This window comes from Apis dorsata, unplaced genomic scaffold, assembly GCF_000469605.1.
Source record: "Apis dorsata unplaced genomic scaffold, Apis dorsata 1.3 scaffold_515, whole genome shotgun sequence".
NCBI classification, from domain to species: domain Eukaryota; kingdom Metazoa; phylum Arthropoda; class Insecta; order Hymenoptera; family Apidae; genus Apis; species Apis dorsata.
In genome coordinates this window covers 35,265-48,587 of record NW_006263741.1, presented here as the reverse complement: position 1 = coordinate 48,587, position 13,323 = coordinate 35,265, and the positions used below count along the sequence as shown (strand labels likewise).

At 29.3% G+C, this 13,323-nt stretch overlaps 5 protein-coding genes and 2 long non-coding RNA genes across 10 annotated transcripts in view; 3 read left to right on the top strand and 4 right to left on the bottom strand.

Moving 5' to 3' along the window:
• Positions 1-416: 416 nt before the first annotated feature.
• On the top strand, positions 417-1,273 carry LOC116186202. Its single transcript, XR_004151149.1, has 2 exons — positions 417-912; positions 968-1,273. It is a non-coding gene; the product is annotated as an uncharacterized LOC116186202 (long non-coding RNA).
• A 14-nt stretch (positions 1,274-1,287) lies between these two features.
• Positions 1,288-2,194, bottom strand: LOC102679554 (CXXC motif containing zinc binding protein). Its single transcript, XM_006620382.2, has one exon. It carries the CDS (start codon positions 1,885-1,887, stop codon positions 1,405-1,407), a length of 483 nt encoding a protein of 160 aa, XP_006620445.1. The 5' UTR covers positions 1,888-2,194; the 3' UTR covers positions 1,288-1,404.
• Positions 2,195-2,499: 305 nt separating this feature from the next.
• On the top strand, positions 2,500-7,977 carry LOC102679668 (nodal modulator 3). 2 transcript variants are annotated; one of them, XM_006620383.2, is made up of 14 exons: positions 2,500-2,743; positions 2,820-2,919; positions 3,057-3,185; positions 3,284-3,450; positions 3,512-3,665; positions 3,760-4,165; positions 4,246-4,522; positions 4,656-4,837; positions 5,071-5,518; positions 5,599-5,791; positions 5,910-6,055; positions 6,161-6,284; positions 6,362-6,724; positions 6,825-7,532. In XM_006620383.2, the coding sequence occupies exons 1-14, from the start codon at positions 2,604-2,606 to the stop codon at positions 7,530-7,532; spliced, it is 3,537 nt and encodes a 1,178-aa protein (XP_006620446.1). In that variant the 5' UTR covers positions 2,500-2,603. The 2 variants fall into 2 exon arrangements, with proteins under 2 accessions (XP_006620446.1, XP_031368605.1); XM_031512745.1 differs by having other exon boundaries at positions 2,604-2,743; positions 5,053-5,518; positions 6,825-7,977.
• Positions 7,659-9,289, bottom strand: LOC102679798 (general odorant-binding protein 83a-like). Its single transcript, XM_006620384.2, has 6 exons — positions 8,631-9,289; positions 8,489-8,564; positions 8,327-8,415; positions 8,140-8,245; positions 7,939-8,003; positions 7,659-7,841 (listed from the first exon to the last, which is right to left on the bottom strand). Exons 1-6 carry the CDS (start codon positions 8,703-8,705, stop codon positions 7,824-7,826), a joined length of 429 nt encoding a protein of 142 aa, XP_006620447.1. The 5' UTR covers positions 8,706-9,289; the 3' UTR covers positions 7,659-7,823.
• Positions 9,290-9,592: 303 nt separating this feature from the next.
• Positions 9,593-11,401, bottom strand: LOC102679916 (general odorant-binding protein 69a-like). 2 transcript variants are annotated; one of them, XM_006620386.2, is made up of 6 exons: positions 11,008-11,401; positions 10,572-10,659; positions 10,430-10,482; positions 10,192-10,336; positions 9,892-9,956; positions 9,593-9,806 (listed from the first exon to the last, which is right to left on the bottom strand). In XM_006620386.2, exons 1-6 carry the CDS (start codon positions 11,074-11,076, stop codon positions 9,789-9,791), a joined length of 438 nt encoding a protein of 145 aa, XP_006620449.1. In that variant the 5' UTR covers positions 11,077-11,401; the 3' UTR covers positions 9,593-9,788. The 2 variants fall into 2 exon arrangements, with proteins under 2 accessions (XP_006620449.1, XP_006620448.1); XM_006620385.2 differs by having other exon boundaries at positions 10,180-10,336; positions 11,008-11,389.
• A 473-nt stretch (positions 11,402-11,874) lies between these two features.
• LOC116186201 lies at positions 11,875-13,071 on the bottom strand. The gene is made up of 2 exons (XR_004151148.1): positions 12,933-13,071; positions 11,875-12,045 (listed from the first exon to the last, which is right to left on the bottom strand). It is a non-coding gene; the product is annotated as an uncharacterized LOC116186201 (long non-coding RNA).
• Positions 12,453-13,323, top strand: part of LOC102680139 (AF4/FMR2 family member 4-like) — a 3,577-nt gene continuing 2,706 nt past the window's right edge. Inside the window, exon 1 of one of the 2 annotated variants that reach the window (XM_006620388.2) lies at positions 12,453-13,294. In XM_006620388.2, coding sequence (XP_006620451.1) covers positions 13,181-13,294 — 114 coding nt within the window. In that variant the 5' untranslated portion in view covers positions 12,453-13,180. The remainder of the gene's footprint in view (positions 13,295-13,323) is intronic. The other variant, XM_006620387.2, reaches the window with a different exon arrangement.

The window sequence follows — 13,323 nt, the reverse complement described above, 5'->3', positions numbered from 1 at the left end:
AGTAAAAAAAAAAAAAAAAAAGTTAGAGAACAATAGCAGTAGCAAATATTAGTGCGCTAGCTAGTTTGCCAGTTATCGACCATAATATGTCGTAATCGTTTTTTTCGATCCTCTCTTGTGATTTATTTCCCTATTTCGTTGGGAACTGTGATTACATTTTTCTTAGCCAGTTTAGAATTATTGCCGTAACGCGTGAAATGTTTACTAGTTTCACGTTAAATCATGTTCGGCTCAGGTCAATTCATTCAAAAATTTTATACATATATATATACACACGCACATATACACATACTATATACATACATGTATACATATAGATATATATGTATATATGTATGTTTTAATTTTCATTTAAAAAAGATTTAATTTTTCTTCTTTATTATATAAGTAAATAATTATTGTTGTCATTATTATCATCATCATCATTTTCGTTATTATTATTATTATTACTATTATTTTTACCATTATTATTACTACTATCATCATCATCATCATCATTTTATCATCATCTTTACAGTTTTCATTATTTCAATTAATTAAGTAGACCGATACATTCCGAAGGTACTACATTAAAGAGTGAATTCTAATTACATAACTGATATATCTTGTTCAAAGTCTTTGACAACTTGTTTATTGGTTAATGAATAAAAATTTTCAATCTTTCCCCTGCTAACGCGCAATGCTAGTCATCCGATTATTTATGCAGGGTACAATCGGCAACTTTCAATGAATTTGAAAGAGAAATATGAAATTATTGTTGCAGTTTTCTCTGTACTAAACCATTTACACGATTAAATGGTCTTTTTTTATATGATTATGAATAAATTATATTATGTCGTTGGAAATGTGCATTTATTTGCCTTAATTTTTTTCTAAATGATCTTTTGATATTCTTGGTTTACTTTTTTTGCTGTTTTATATTTTTTTTTTTCTAAACTAGTAATAATAGCAAAATATAATAATAAAGGCTGTTTGCATTTTAATTATTTTTATAAAATAAATATACAGATTGTGTATGTGGTATGTACATAAATATGCAATAAGATTGTTATTTTGCATTTTCATTAGCAGCAAATATACATTTTTCTATTTAATAATAATACTAATGCATAAATATTTGATTCGTTGATCACAATATTTCATAACCTACATTAGAAAATTACAAGTTTTATAGATGCTTTTAAATGTCCGCTTATTTATGCGCAATAACTTGTATAAGTTAAATTATCTAAAAAAAAATTTGTTTAGAAGTAAAATTTGGTAGAATAAAGAAAATGAAAAGAATCATAAAAACGTAAAGAAAAATTTTAATGCAGACATATAACATCGTATTATGTGGATAGATTAAAATAAAAAATTAATGCGTTTGACACTTTCATTGTAGATTTTTCATTTAAATACTTATTACTTCATTCTTTCAAACTTGTGTTCAATTTCATAAATTCCAACAGGTTCTTTAATCTTATCACAGTAATCGACCCATTCTCCTTCAGTTAAATCAACATCTGTAAATTCTTTGCCATTGATAGTTTTAGCAATCCAACCTTCCCTTGCCGAAAAGTCACTGGGCTCAATGCCTCGACAATCAAATATAACTATTGTTTGAAATTTGTCTTGATCATTCGCGATAAATGATTTAATGGAATCTTCCAAGATACTCATGGAATTTTCACGAGAACAAAGTTTACATTTACTAATAAAATGATTCACTGCATTTCCTCTTTGAGCTGGAGTGGATTCGTTCAAAGACACATAATTCCATTTTTCTGATGTTTCGCCACAATTGCAGCAAGTGAACTTGAGATACCATCTGAATTCTGCTCCCGATGGTTTTAATTCTCCTATATTTTCTAATGTAGCTTTCATCTGTAATGCTATTTTCACCATTCTAACGAAAATTTTTTTTTTTCTTTAATTTTTTTGTTATGTACTTATATATTTAAATAATATAGTCGTAGAGGTTATGATATGAATGATCAGTTTGCAAATTTAGAGACGACACTACTTTTTTCTAAAATTAATTGCACAAACACGTAGATGTTTTTGCACAAAAAAAACAAGTCGCTTATTTATGATCAGTAGTAACTAGTCACTTTTAAAATATATCGTATATAGCCATAAAAAGTTATAAACAATTGAATTCATGTACTGAAGCAGTAAAATTAAAGTTTGAATCGAACAAGTACAGACAAAGAGAGCAAATAATGGAAAAAGGATAGAGATAGGATAAAAATATTGAAATTAGTGCCATCTTTAGTGTGCCGTAAATGAAAGTAACAGAAAGAAAGAATAAAAAATAATGAGAGATAAAGAATAGGAATTTACTTTTAATGTTATCTCTTGATTTACAAAAATAAAAAAGTAGAGATGGCGCTAAAAATCAGTTTTTATTTTTTTTTCATCTTTATTTTTCTCACATTATTTCTCTTCTTATCTATAATAGTTTCATTTGTGATTCTAGAGATGGCGTTAATTTCTACATTTTTAAGCTATCTCTCTCTTTGTCCCACTATTTATGTATAGTCGTATACATTTGTTGAGGTTACGTGTCGGTGGCAATCGTATAATATAAATTATTAAATATCGAATGAGATAAATAAGCAATGAGACCAACCATTTTTCTATTTTCAACATTTTTTCTTTATATTCTAATTACATATTCTAATGCCGAAGATATTTTAGGTTGTGGTGGATTTTTGAAAAGTCATGCCGATATAGATTTTTCCAAAGTACAAATAAAGTTGTAAGTAATTCATCAATGAATTATAAAATAAATTCATAAAATAAAAAATGTAAATTAATATTTTTAATTTATTTAGATATACGAAAGCTGGTAGTCTTAAAGATTTTACAGAATGTGCCCCTAATAGTGGATATTACTTTCTTCCTTTATATGATAAAGGAGAATACATTCTAAAGGTAATGTAGAATATATATATTATAACAAAATTTCATGTTTATCATTTTATTTGAACAATAGATTTTAGCGAATTTAGAAATTAAGAATAACAAATTTACATTCATTTTTGAATATTATTTTTTTTTAAAACATTTAGGTAGATCCACCCAGAGGATGGAGTTTTGAACCTACAGAAGTTTTATTGAATGTAGATGGAATAACAGATGCCTGTAGTCAGGGTATAGATATTAATTTTACTTTCAAAGGTTTTGGTATCACAGGCAAGGTAATTTATTTAAAATATATTTATTGTAAAAACAAAAATATATGGAACTAAAGTGATCATTTGTAATGTTATTATAAAAATATATTTATATATTTTAGGTTATTAGTCTAGGATCAGATTCTGGTCCTAAAAATATTACAGTTTCATTGTATAAAGAAAATAATGAACAAGTTCCTGTTGATACAACAATTACTATGGAAGGTGGTATATTTTACTTTACTCCAATTCAACCTGGACAATATGTACTTATTGCATCTCATACTATGTGAGTCATCTATTATATTTTGTTTATTAACACATTATATTATATTATGTCTTTGTTACAGATGGATGTTCAAAACAAATACAGTTAGAGTAACGGTACGTGAAGGCAACACAGAACTTCCGGACGATAGTTTAATAATTTTCGGTTATGACGTGAGTGGTCGAGTTACCAGTGAAGAAGAAGCAGTTAGTGGTGTAACATTTGTATTATTTGGAGTAAGTTTTCTTTTTTTTTTTCTTCTTTACCTTTTTAATAATGTTTTCTAATTAACAAATTATTTTTATTCTATATTTTATATTTATTTCGTAGAACGGTGTAGCTAAGAATTGCGCAACAACACCTATAAGCAAAGATCTTGAATCTAGAAAACCTCTTTGTCATGTTGTATCTGACAAAAGCGGTAAATTTGTATTTCCTAGTTTGTCACCTGGCGAATATAATCTTGTTCCATATTATGCTGGGGCTCAAACTAAATTTGATGTTCAACCACCTGAATTGTCATTCAAAGTAAATCATGGCAGTGTCGTATTACGCCAAGGATTTAAAGTAACTGGTTTTACGGTAAACGGTATTGTCCGTACTGCCAGCAATGGCGATCCTTTGCCAGGAGCAAAAATTTTACTTTCTCAAAAGCAAGTTGCCATAACGGATAATCATGGAAAATATGTGTTAGATAATATGAAAGCTGGTCAATATATTCTTAAAGCTGAAAGTGGTATGCCTTATTTGCTTATTATTATATTTTCAGACTAAAATTGAATTCAAATTATTGATTTTATTATTTTTAATATATAGAAGATTTATTATTCAATGATAAATCAGTTAAGATTTCTCCCAGTTCCCCGGAACTTCCAGTTTTAATACCAACAGCATATAAAATTTGCGGCAAAGTTACTTTATCAACAAGAGGAGATTTAAACTATCGAAAAGTATCTATACATAATACGGCCACCACATTTACAAAAGAAATTGAAATAGATTCAAAAACAGGCGAATTTTGTATATATCTTAGTCCTGATACATATCAATTAAGCGTTATTGTAAGCGAAGATGAAAGAGCAAAAGGTTTACAGTAAGTTTGTCATCATTTTGTACATTTTTTAATATATATAATTAATATATTCTAAAATTTAATTCTTTTGAAGTAATGGATTCTAATATTTAATAATTGCATAATAACATTTGATATCATTCTTTTTTTTAAGATTTTTCCCACTACAACAAACAATCGAAGTATCATCTCGATCGGTGCATAATATTAACTTTTTACAGTTAAAAGCTACATTAATAGGAACAGTAAAATGTTTACCGGAAACCGATTGCAGTCAAGCTTCTGTGACGTTAAAGGTACTTGACGGTATTACAATAAAAACGATTCAAACAAAGGGTAAGATTTCACTTTGATCTTTTGTTGTATATTATTTTCTTTTATTTAAAAATCCTGCAATAATGAGCACGTGTTAAAAAAGCAGAATTTTATTGTACATTTGAATGGAATATTATAAAAAATATAATATAAATATTCAATTACAGAACACGTTCTTATTATTACAGGCATATTGTACAGTTAATTCGTTCGATACTACCGTTTTTTGTGTAAAGTTTTCTTTAATCATGCAGCTGGCCAATATCAATTTACGGATGTATTACCCGGTCATTACGAAGTACTAATAGACAACGATGTTTTTTGTTGGACGAATCCTAGTTACAGAATTTCTGTGACTTCAGAACGATCCGAATTGCCGCCATTTGAACAAACTGGATTTTCTATTACTTTTATTTCTTCTCACGATACTATAGTTGAATATTCGAAATCAAACGAATTGAAAAAATTAACATTAGTATTGAATAAAGGAAGTACAAAGCATTGTGTGTCCGAACCTGGAATGTATACATTTATACCAAAAAGTTGTCATGTTTATGAAAAATTATCTTATACATGGGATACCAGTACTATTTCTCCTATTTTGTTACATTCGACAGAACACAGTCATATAGGAAGCATTATGAGTCATTCTGCGTTGAATGAAGTTAAAGTAAAAATTGAAAATGCAGATGATGTTATAATGTAAGTAACGCGCATTATAATTTAATATATCTTAGAAATATAAATTAATGTTAACGTTTTCATCGTTTTTATTAATTTAGACTTGGCCCATTGAATTGGACGCGCCATGAAAATCTGTACAAATATAAATTCGAATTTAAAGCAAAGACAGATAACATTTATACTATAACACCATTATCAAATGTTCTTCTATTTAGTCCAGCATCATTGAAAGTATTGGGTGTGAACGATTGTCAAGATGACGTTGCAATTTTTGTTGGTGATTTAGGAAAAGTATGTATCATAAAAATTATTTAAATATATTGAAAATTCATTCATTGAAAGTCAAATTGAAAAAATTATTTGTCATTTAATTTATTAATATATTAAAATCTTTTTGTGTATTGTATAGATAATTGCTGGTAAAATCAATCCACCTTTGGAAGGAGTTACCGTACAAATATTTGATAGCGATAAAACTATACCAATACACACGCTTATCACTCAAAAAGATGGAACATACAATATTGGTCCTTTGGATGGAAAAATAGAATACAAGTATATACATATGCTTTCTTTCTTTTCTTCTTTTTTCAAAAAATATTTATTTCTTTTTTTTTAAATTACATACTTTTATAAATTATTCTTTTTTTCTCTCTTTAGCGTTACTGCACAAAAAGAAGGATTTGTAATCACGGGACCCGATTCGAACGGTGTATTTACAGCTCACAAATTGGCTGAAATTATTGTACAAGTATCAGACCAAGCTGACAATATTTCTCTCCAGGTGCATATAAATAAATAAAAATCAAAGATTATAATTATATATAGAAGTAAATGAAATTGAATTATCATATTCACTAGGGTGTACTATTATCATTATCTGGTGGACAAAGTTATCGAAAAAACAGCATTACTGGCGAGGATGGAAAATTAATCTTCAATTCTTTATCCCCTGGCGAATACTATTTAAGACCAATGATGAAGGAATATCGTTTCGATCCTCCATCGAAAATGATCAAAGTTGTTGAAGGTGCTACGATAAAAGTGAATTTATTCGGAAAAAGAGTCGCATTTAGTGCATACGGTTCCGTGACATCTCTAAACGGTGAACCTGAAACCGGCCTGCTGGTTGAAGTTCAGGGCCAAGAAAATTGCGAACATCTTCAAGAAGAAGCGACCACGGAAGAAAACGGTAGCTTCCGAATCCGTGGCCTTCAACCAACGGTGAGACATCTTTTTCCTTTCTTTTTTTTTCGTATTTTATCTAAGCTCATTTATTTAAAATTATTTAAAAAAATTAAAAATTGTTTGTTCTTTCATATAGTGTACCTATGTATTCCGTCTGAAACCGAACGCTGAAGTTAATGCGCATATTCAACGAACAAGTCCTAACTCGACATTAGTGCAAACATCATCCGACATTCGAAATCTTCGATTGGTTGCGTTTCATCCGATATCGCGTACCGATGTCTCAGTACATATTATGTCCGCACAACCGGAGCACTATCGTACATTGAAGGTAAAATTATGCAGAGAAGATGCACCGGACTCTCCAATATACACATCAAAATTAGAATCTCAGCATGTGAATAAAGTTGGGAGCGCTTACAATGCCGGTTTTCTCGTGCATTTGCCTCCCCTACAGGCGGATGGTAAAAAGTACTTCGTACAATTAGAATCGTCTCTGTCTCATACGTTACACAAATATAGAACTATACCATTTTATTTCGAGGCAAACTCGTCGTTTAAATACGTAAAATTGACGTTTAACGCAGAACGAAAAGTCGATCAAAGCGATATGAATCAGACATCAATAGTTGCGTTACCTTTTATCATGTTTATCACGTTTGCATTCTTCAATCGTGAAAAACTTTGGTTATGGTTGAACACTATGATTGAAAGGTGGTCGAAACCTGTGCCGATCTCGAGAACACCGGTACAAGCTGTTCCTATCGATCCACGAGCAGACGACATTATAGTCGAACAAATAATGAACATAAATAAAAGGAAAACGAAACCGCGTAAAACGTAGCGTTAAGAATTGTTAGCGATATAGTCACAGTGATTAGAAACTTAATTGATCTCGTTGTGTTTCACTGTATACTGTGTATACTATATGAACGAAGAAATTTAGCGAATACTATTTTATCCGAATATATTTTGCCGTGCGTGAACGGTTTTCAAGACAAAACGTTGGTCGATATGTTTCTAACGTATATTTCACATTTTCATAAATAATTATATTTTTATGAAATATGGATTTCCAACATAAATTTATCTTATAATAACGATAGTAATGATCCACGATCTGTATTTCTGGTGATCACGGAGCAATAAATGCCTAGAAAACAGAAAATGAAAAAAATATTCTTTTCATTAAAAAGAATTTTCGTAATTTTGATATTACATTCCTAAATAATGTATTCTATTTAACTTACTATGGGATTGACTTCGAACATACATTTCATAAACATAAAAGATTTTTCGCATTTATCATCTGAATCTAAAAATAAAAAAAAGAAAAATTCAATTAGATTCGAAATTCAAATAAATTATCAAAACAATAAATTTATATTATAAATATATAAATTTGGGAGAGCATTAAAAATAAAAAATTCACGATTCTTTGGAATACTTACCGATACTGCTGCAAGAATCAATCATTTCTTTACCTATTTCTTTAAACGCTTCTGGAATTATTTTTTTTAGTAAATCATATTTTATCTTTCCATTTTTCTTATCCATCTGTACTATACAAAACATATATATATATATTTATATATATATAAAATAATATAATATAATAATATAAGTAACGAATCTTACCACATTAAACTTTTCAAATACGCAATTGAAGTAACATTTCAATTTCTCGTCTTCAGGAAATTCTCCGTATTCCGTAGCTTCGACAACCTCTGGAAAAGTATATCATTGTTAGATTTTAGCAATCAAATTAAAAAATTTCACCGATTATATGTTGTCACTTACCAATTGTCGTTTTAGTCTCACCGATACATTTTTTCCTGAATTTTGATGTCATTTCTCTAAATTCGTCGATATCGCTCTTAATTGTTAAAAAATTTCGGTTATTTTGAAGAAAAGATTATAAAATATGTATTTTAATACTTACAATTCCTCCATAAACAAGAGCGATTTGCAATATCAGATAGTACAATGATACCAGCCAAATTTCCGCTGCTCTCATTTTCTCAACGATTCGTTGCAGTTGATAGAAAAATAAAAAAGTCGATTCTTTATGTACTAAAAAATAGTAGTGAACTGTTTTCCTGGGAAACGAATTCGTAGCATTTATAAGTGTTCACTTTTTGCCCAAACGGGAAGTGATAATTGGTCGCCATAATTTTCAAATTGTATGTATCAATTCAAAAACACGAATCAAATCTTGCTTATCTAATGAATATGCAAACGTTTCTTCTTGATCGAGAACATTTATTTAATAATACGGTATAACAGCCAAAGAAAAACTTAAACTTTGACAGAAGTACAAAATTTAGCGTTAATACAAGGTATCAATTTATAACAAAGGGTAATTATCAAACACGAAGCTTGAGAATGAAATACAATGTAATTGCAAAACGTTTAATTAGTATCCAGAACTTATGTATTTGAACATCTTGGAAATGACATTAATTAAAACGTGTTTCCTTCTATCCGATGAATACATAACAATTAAAAATGGATGGTCGAACTTTTCATTTTTTATATATAAAAAAGAAAGCGTTGTTTAATCAATCACGTTGTTACGTGGATATTGTAAAATTTGTTGGTTTTTGATTTAAAAAAATTTCTATTGTTATATTGTATTACTACAATGTATTATATTATTCAAACGAAATTTATCTCGTTATTAAATCATTCCTTTCTATCGTGCACGCTTAATCATGACCTCAATTGACAATTGGACCGACCAAGCATCGGAAATTACGATCAACTGGATAGTTTAAACGGTTACTCCAGTTTTGTAGTATCAACATTTTCGAAATATCTTTAAAACGAATAAAACATAAAAGATACATATCTTAAAATGTCGATATAGGAAACAGTAAGACAAATAACATAGATGATCTCGAATTTTTTTTTTCCTTTTTTTTCTTTTTTTTTTTTTATTAACTTCTTTCCCGTACAGAGAGTCGTCGTCTACATTCAAACGGTGTATCCGTTTTATGATAAAACGAATCAAGATTCTACCTTTCGATTCGTCCTACAGTCATCATAAGCATCGTTTTCCTTTGATCTTGTTTTTTTTTTTGGCTCAGATGAAACTCAATTAAAATAGATAATACGTCTGGAATATAGAAAAAGAGATCATCATTTGAAATAATCGTAAAAAAAAAAATATTTTCGTCGAATAAAAATTATTAGATACTCACCCGTGGAGACAATTCCGCGTAACATTTGTTAAATCTGTATGCGTATTCGCAATTGTCGCCCTTAGCTAAATGAAACGATTGAAATAACGATCAAAATTTTGTCTGGTTCGATTAATCGATTAATCGAAATAAAATAGGAAATAAATAACAAACTTCACGTGAAGAAATAAAAATTTTACGGAAAAAGAGAAACGAAGGATTTATGGAAGAAAAGAAACAAAAGATAAGTTTCGAAAGCGTTCGATTATCGTTAAAACGAAGAATATACAAAATATAATATATAGATACCCAAATATTTACCGATCCCCTTGCACTCGCTGATCGCTTTCTGAACTTCAGCCCTGTATGCTGGTATTCTTTGGAAAAATGTGAGCATGCCGTTCAAACTGAGCTCTCTCTTGTCATCCACTAATCCGAATTGTTCCCATAAACAATACATGTAACACTGTAAAATAAAAAGAACGCTTTTTTCCCTCGTTTAATAAGTCGTGAGATTATAGCTACAAATTGACTCGTGAGATTTATTATGCATTATTACCTTTAATTGACGTGTTTCAGGCCATTGACCATTCCTTACTGCCTCTATATCCACTAAAATAAAAAAAAATAAAAAAATACAACAATAAAAAAAATGAAAATGAATCGATCGAGTAAAATTTGTCACGAATCAAAAATCTTACCTGTTGCCACTCCTGTCTGTGTCTGGCAAGCATTCACTACGCTAGCTGCTGTTGCGATCATCTCGTCAGAGACAAAACTCGGTCGTGTCTATGAAACATTTTTTTTTTTTTTTTTAGAAGAAATAATATAATATCAATAATATAATAATAATGCAAAATATGCTTTTCTTTTTCTTTCTCTTTTTATGTTAATTTATTATCGAGTTTTTTTCTTCTTTTATAAATATTCACATAAATATATTCTTAGCCAAAGCGCGATACGCGCACAATTGCAACCGCGCGATCATCATTTTTGTTTTTTTTTTTTTCGAATTTTCAGAAAAAATCAAAAATCAAAAATCAAAATTTTAAACAAACAGCAATAAATTGTTTGCAAAAAGAAAATAATTAAATATGAAACGAAGTTGTGTATACTTTTAAAGATTATGATACGAACCCCACAATGAACAATTGGTGACCAAATCAAGCAAGTGATTAATAAGCTCAACAATATTGAATATTTCATGATTTCTATTTAATATTGAAATGACACAAATTGGAAAGAACGATTAATGATCTCCAATCGAAGTTGAATTAGATAATGTGGTCCGGCCGAGGTCCGGAGAACGAAAAATGTTCAGTAGAACGTATAATCGTCACGAACGATGGTGTGAGCAAGCTCGAGGGCGCGACTAAACGTGTATCCGCTCAACGACTCTTCTCTGATAAAAGAGATCTCTTAACTGCTGACCTCACGCACCGCACCCGCTTCTGACCGAATAAAATTTCCCACCTTTGATATGTTATTTAGTTCATCAATCACTTATTTTATCGATAGATCATATTTCAAGTTAATTCGTATTAATTGATTGCAACTATTCATTTTGATCCAGTAATTAAAATATCTCTTAAGTTAAAAGGAACGGGTGAACGAACCTTTCGATTCTACATATATAGGACAGGGTGTACACATAAATGCAGATTTGATTGGCGGATATTACCATTTTGCGATCTGACCCTATGTATATTATTATCTATGTATATCTTACCTTCTACACATTCAACCGATTCAAATGCCTCGTTTCGTTCCTATTCATTCATTGTTTACAAATTGCAAAAGAATCACTATATTTGTCGAATCAACTTTATCAAACATTATTTATGAAAAATGAAAATATATTCATTGTTATTTATAAAATTGTCCTTTTTAATTGTTAATTAAAATTTTCTTTTAAAATTTTATTTTTAAATCTATTTATAGGAAAGGAATTAAATTATGTTATTAATAATTAAAAAATTATATATTATTTATTTAAAATTATCATTTTTTTCATTCATTCAACACGAAAAAAGAGATTTTCTGAAAAATTCGCGCCGAAATACAAATCAGTATGTCCATAACCGCGTGTTGACAAGCAAGGAAGGTAATTTGTGGGTCAATACAATTCCAGCGAAGATAGGCGAATATACCCGAACAAATCCTGAATAACTTCGTCTCAAAGTACAGTCGTCTTTTAAAATTATTGACCATTGTTCACATTATATTACAATTGATATTATTTTCCAAGTATTGAGACAATAGTATCATTTGACAAAATTTGACAAAACAATGTAATTGTTTATTCAATATCCGACCAAATGTCGTATTTATTATGTACTTAATTTTCTCATTTGACATAACCTTTTTAATGTCATATTTTTCCCGCTGTATAGTCAGCTGATTGATAATTGAATATAAGAAAATATATATATTCTTTTTTTGAAATAAAATTTGGTTAAATTTGAAAAAAAATATTATAACAAATACTTAATTGCTTTGAAATTTTTAAAGCAAATGAAATTTTAATTTTCTTTACATAAAATGATTTCGATGGACTGTACAATTGATGACATAGTACAGTCTGACCGAATTAATATTGACGATTCTGTCACATGTGTGTCACAGCAGTTTTTAAATTGAAAGTATTTCAAAATTTAAATATGAATCATTACAACTTTTCTATGCTGTATTTTCAATATTTCTACAAGAAAGAGAAATTCTTGTGCAGCAATGCTTTGATGAATTTAGAATCACGAAAGACAAAACAAGGACAAACGAATCTCGACAGACTGTACAGCTGAACTTGTATTGACCGCAGCGTTTTCTTCGAGCGATTGCATTTCGCCCAAAACAAGATATACAACAGATATTAAAAGTGAAAATATAAAGTGTGCTCAATGTTCTGCAATGTTGAACATATAATCTCAACTGGAAGAAGATAATCAAGGTAAATTTATTGAATGAATAGAGTTCATTGAACGTTCCAATTGCATTCCATCGACGCCAAGATTTCGATTCGTTTCTAGCACAATACGATGTCGAAGACAAGAAAGAAACAATACTTTTTGAAACGCGTTCGTAGCAGAACTTTAATCACAAAATAGAATGATACGGTGGAAGTTTTTGAAATTTAAAGATCGCGCGACAAAGGAAAAAGATTGTAGAAACTTAATTAAAATTTCGAAAAACTTTATGATCGAGCACTGCCATTGTCACGTGATCCCCGTTATTCTTACGTCACATTTCGCGTAAAATTTAAAATTTTTTTCAACATTCGTATCATTTGTCGCCTTTAAAAATTTTGAATAAAATGGGAAAAACAAGAGGAGTGCACGAAACAACACCAGAATTAAGAAATCGAATGGTAGGAATGTATGAAGCTGGTTTAGGATTGCGAGAAATTGCAGCCGCTGTAAATTGTTCAGTAAGTATTTTACAAAATTAAATATTGAA

Bases quoted from the DNA above. Each gene is read 5' to 3' on its own strand.
- LOC102679554 (XM_006620382.2), bottom strand. From the start codon at position 1,887: ATGGTGAAAATAGCATTACAGATGAAAGCTACATTAGAAAATATAGGA.
- LOC102679668 (XM_031512745.1), top strand. From the start codon at position 2,604: ATGAGACCAACCATTTTTCTATTTTCAACATTTTTTCTTTATATTCTA. The intron at 4,166-4,245 runs GTATGCCTTATT...TTTAATATATAG, and splicing joins TATTCTTAAAGCTGAAAGTG to AAGATTTATTATTCAATGAT. The intron at 6,056-6,160 runs GTATATACATAT...TTCTCTCTTTAG, and splicing joins GATGGAAAAATAGAATACAA to CGTTACTGCACAAAAAGAAG.
- LOC102679798 (XM_006620384.2), bottom strand. From the start codon at position 8,705: ATGAGAGCAGCGGAAATTTGGCTGGTATCATTGTACTATCTGATATTG. The intron at 8,565-8,630 runs GTAAGTATTAAA...TTAACAATTAAG, and splicing joins CTCTTGTTTATGGAGGAATT to AGCGATATCGACGAATTTAG. The intron at 8,246-8,326 runs GTAAGATTCGTT...TGTATAGTACAG, and splicing joins TATTTGAAAAGTTTAATGTG to ATGGATAAGAAAAATGGAAA.
- LOC102679916 (XM_006620385.2), bottom strand. From the start codon at position 11,076: ATGAAATATTCAATATTGTTGAGCTTATTAATCACTTGCTTGATTTGG. The intron at 10,483-10,571 runs GTAAGATTTTTG...TTTTTATTTTAG, and splicing joins ACAGACAGGAGTGGCAACAG to TGGATATAGAGGCAGTAAGG. The intron at 9,957-10,179 runs GTATCTATATAT...CGTTTCATTTAG, and splicing joins GGGGATCGGTAAATATTTGG to CTAAGGGCGACAATTGCGAA.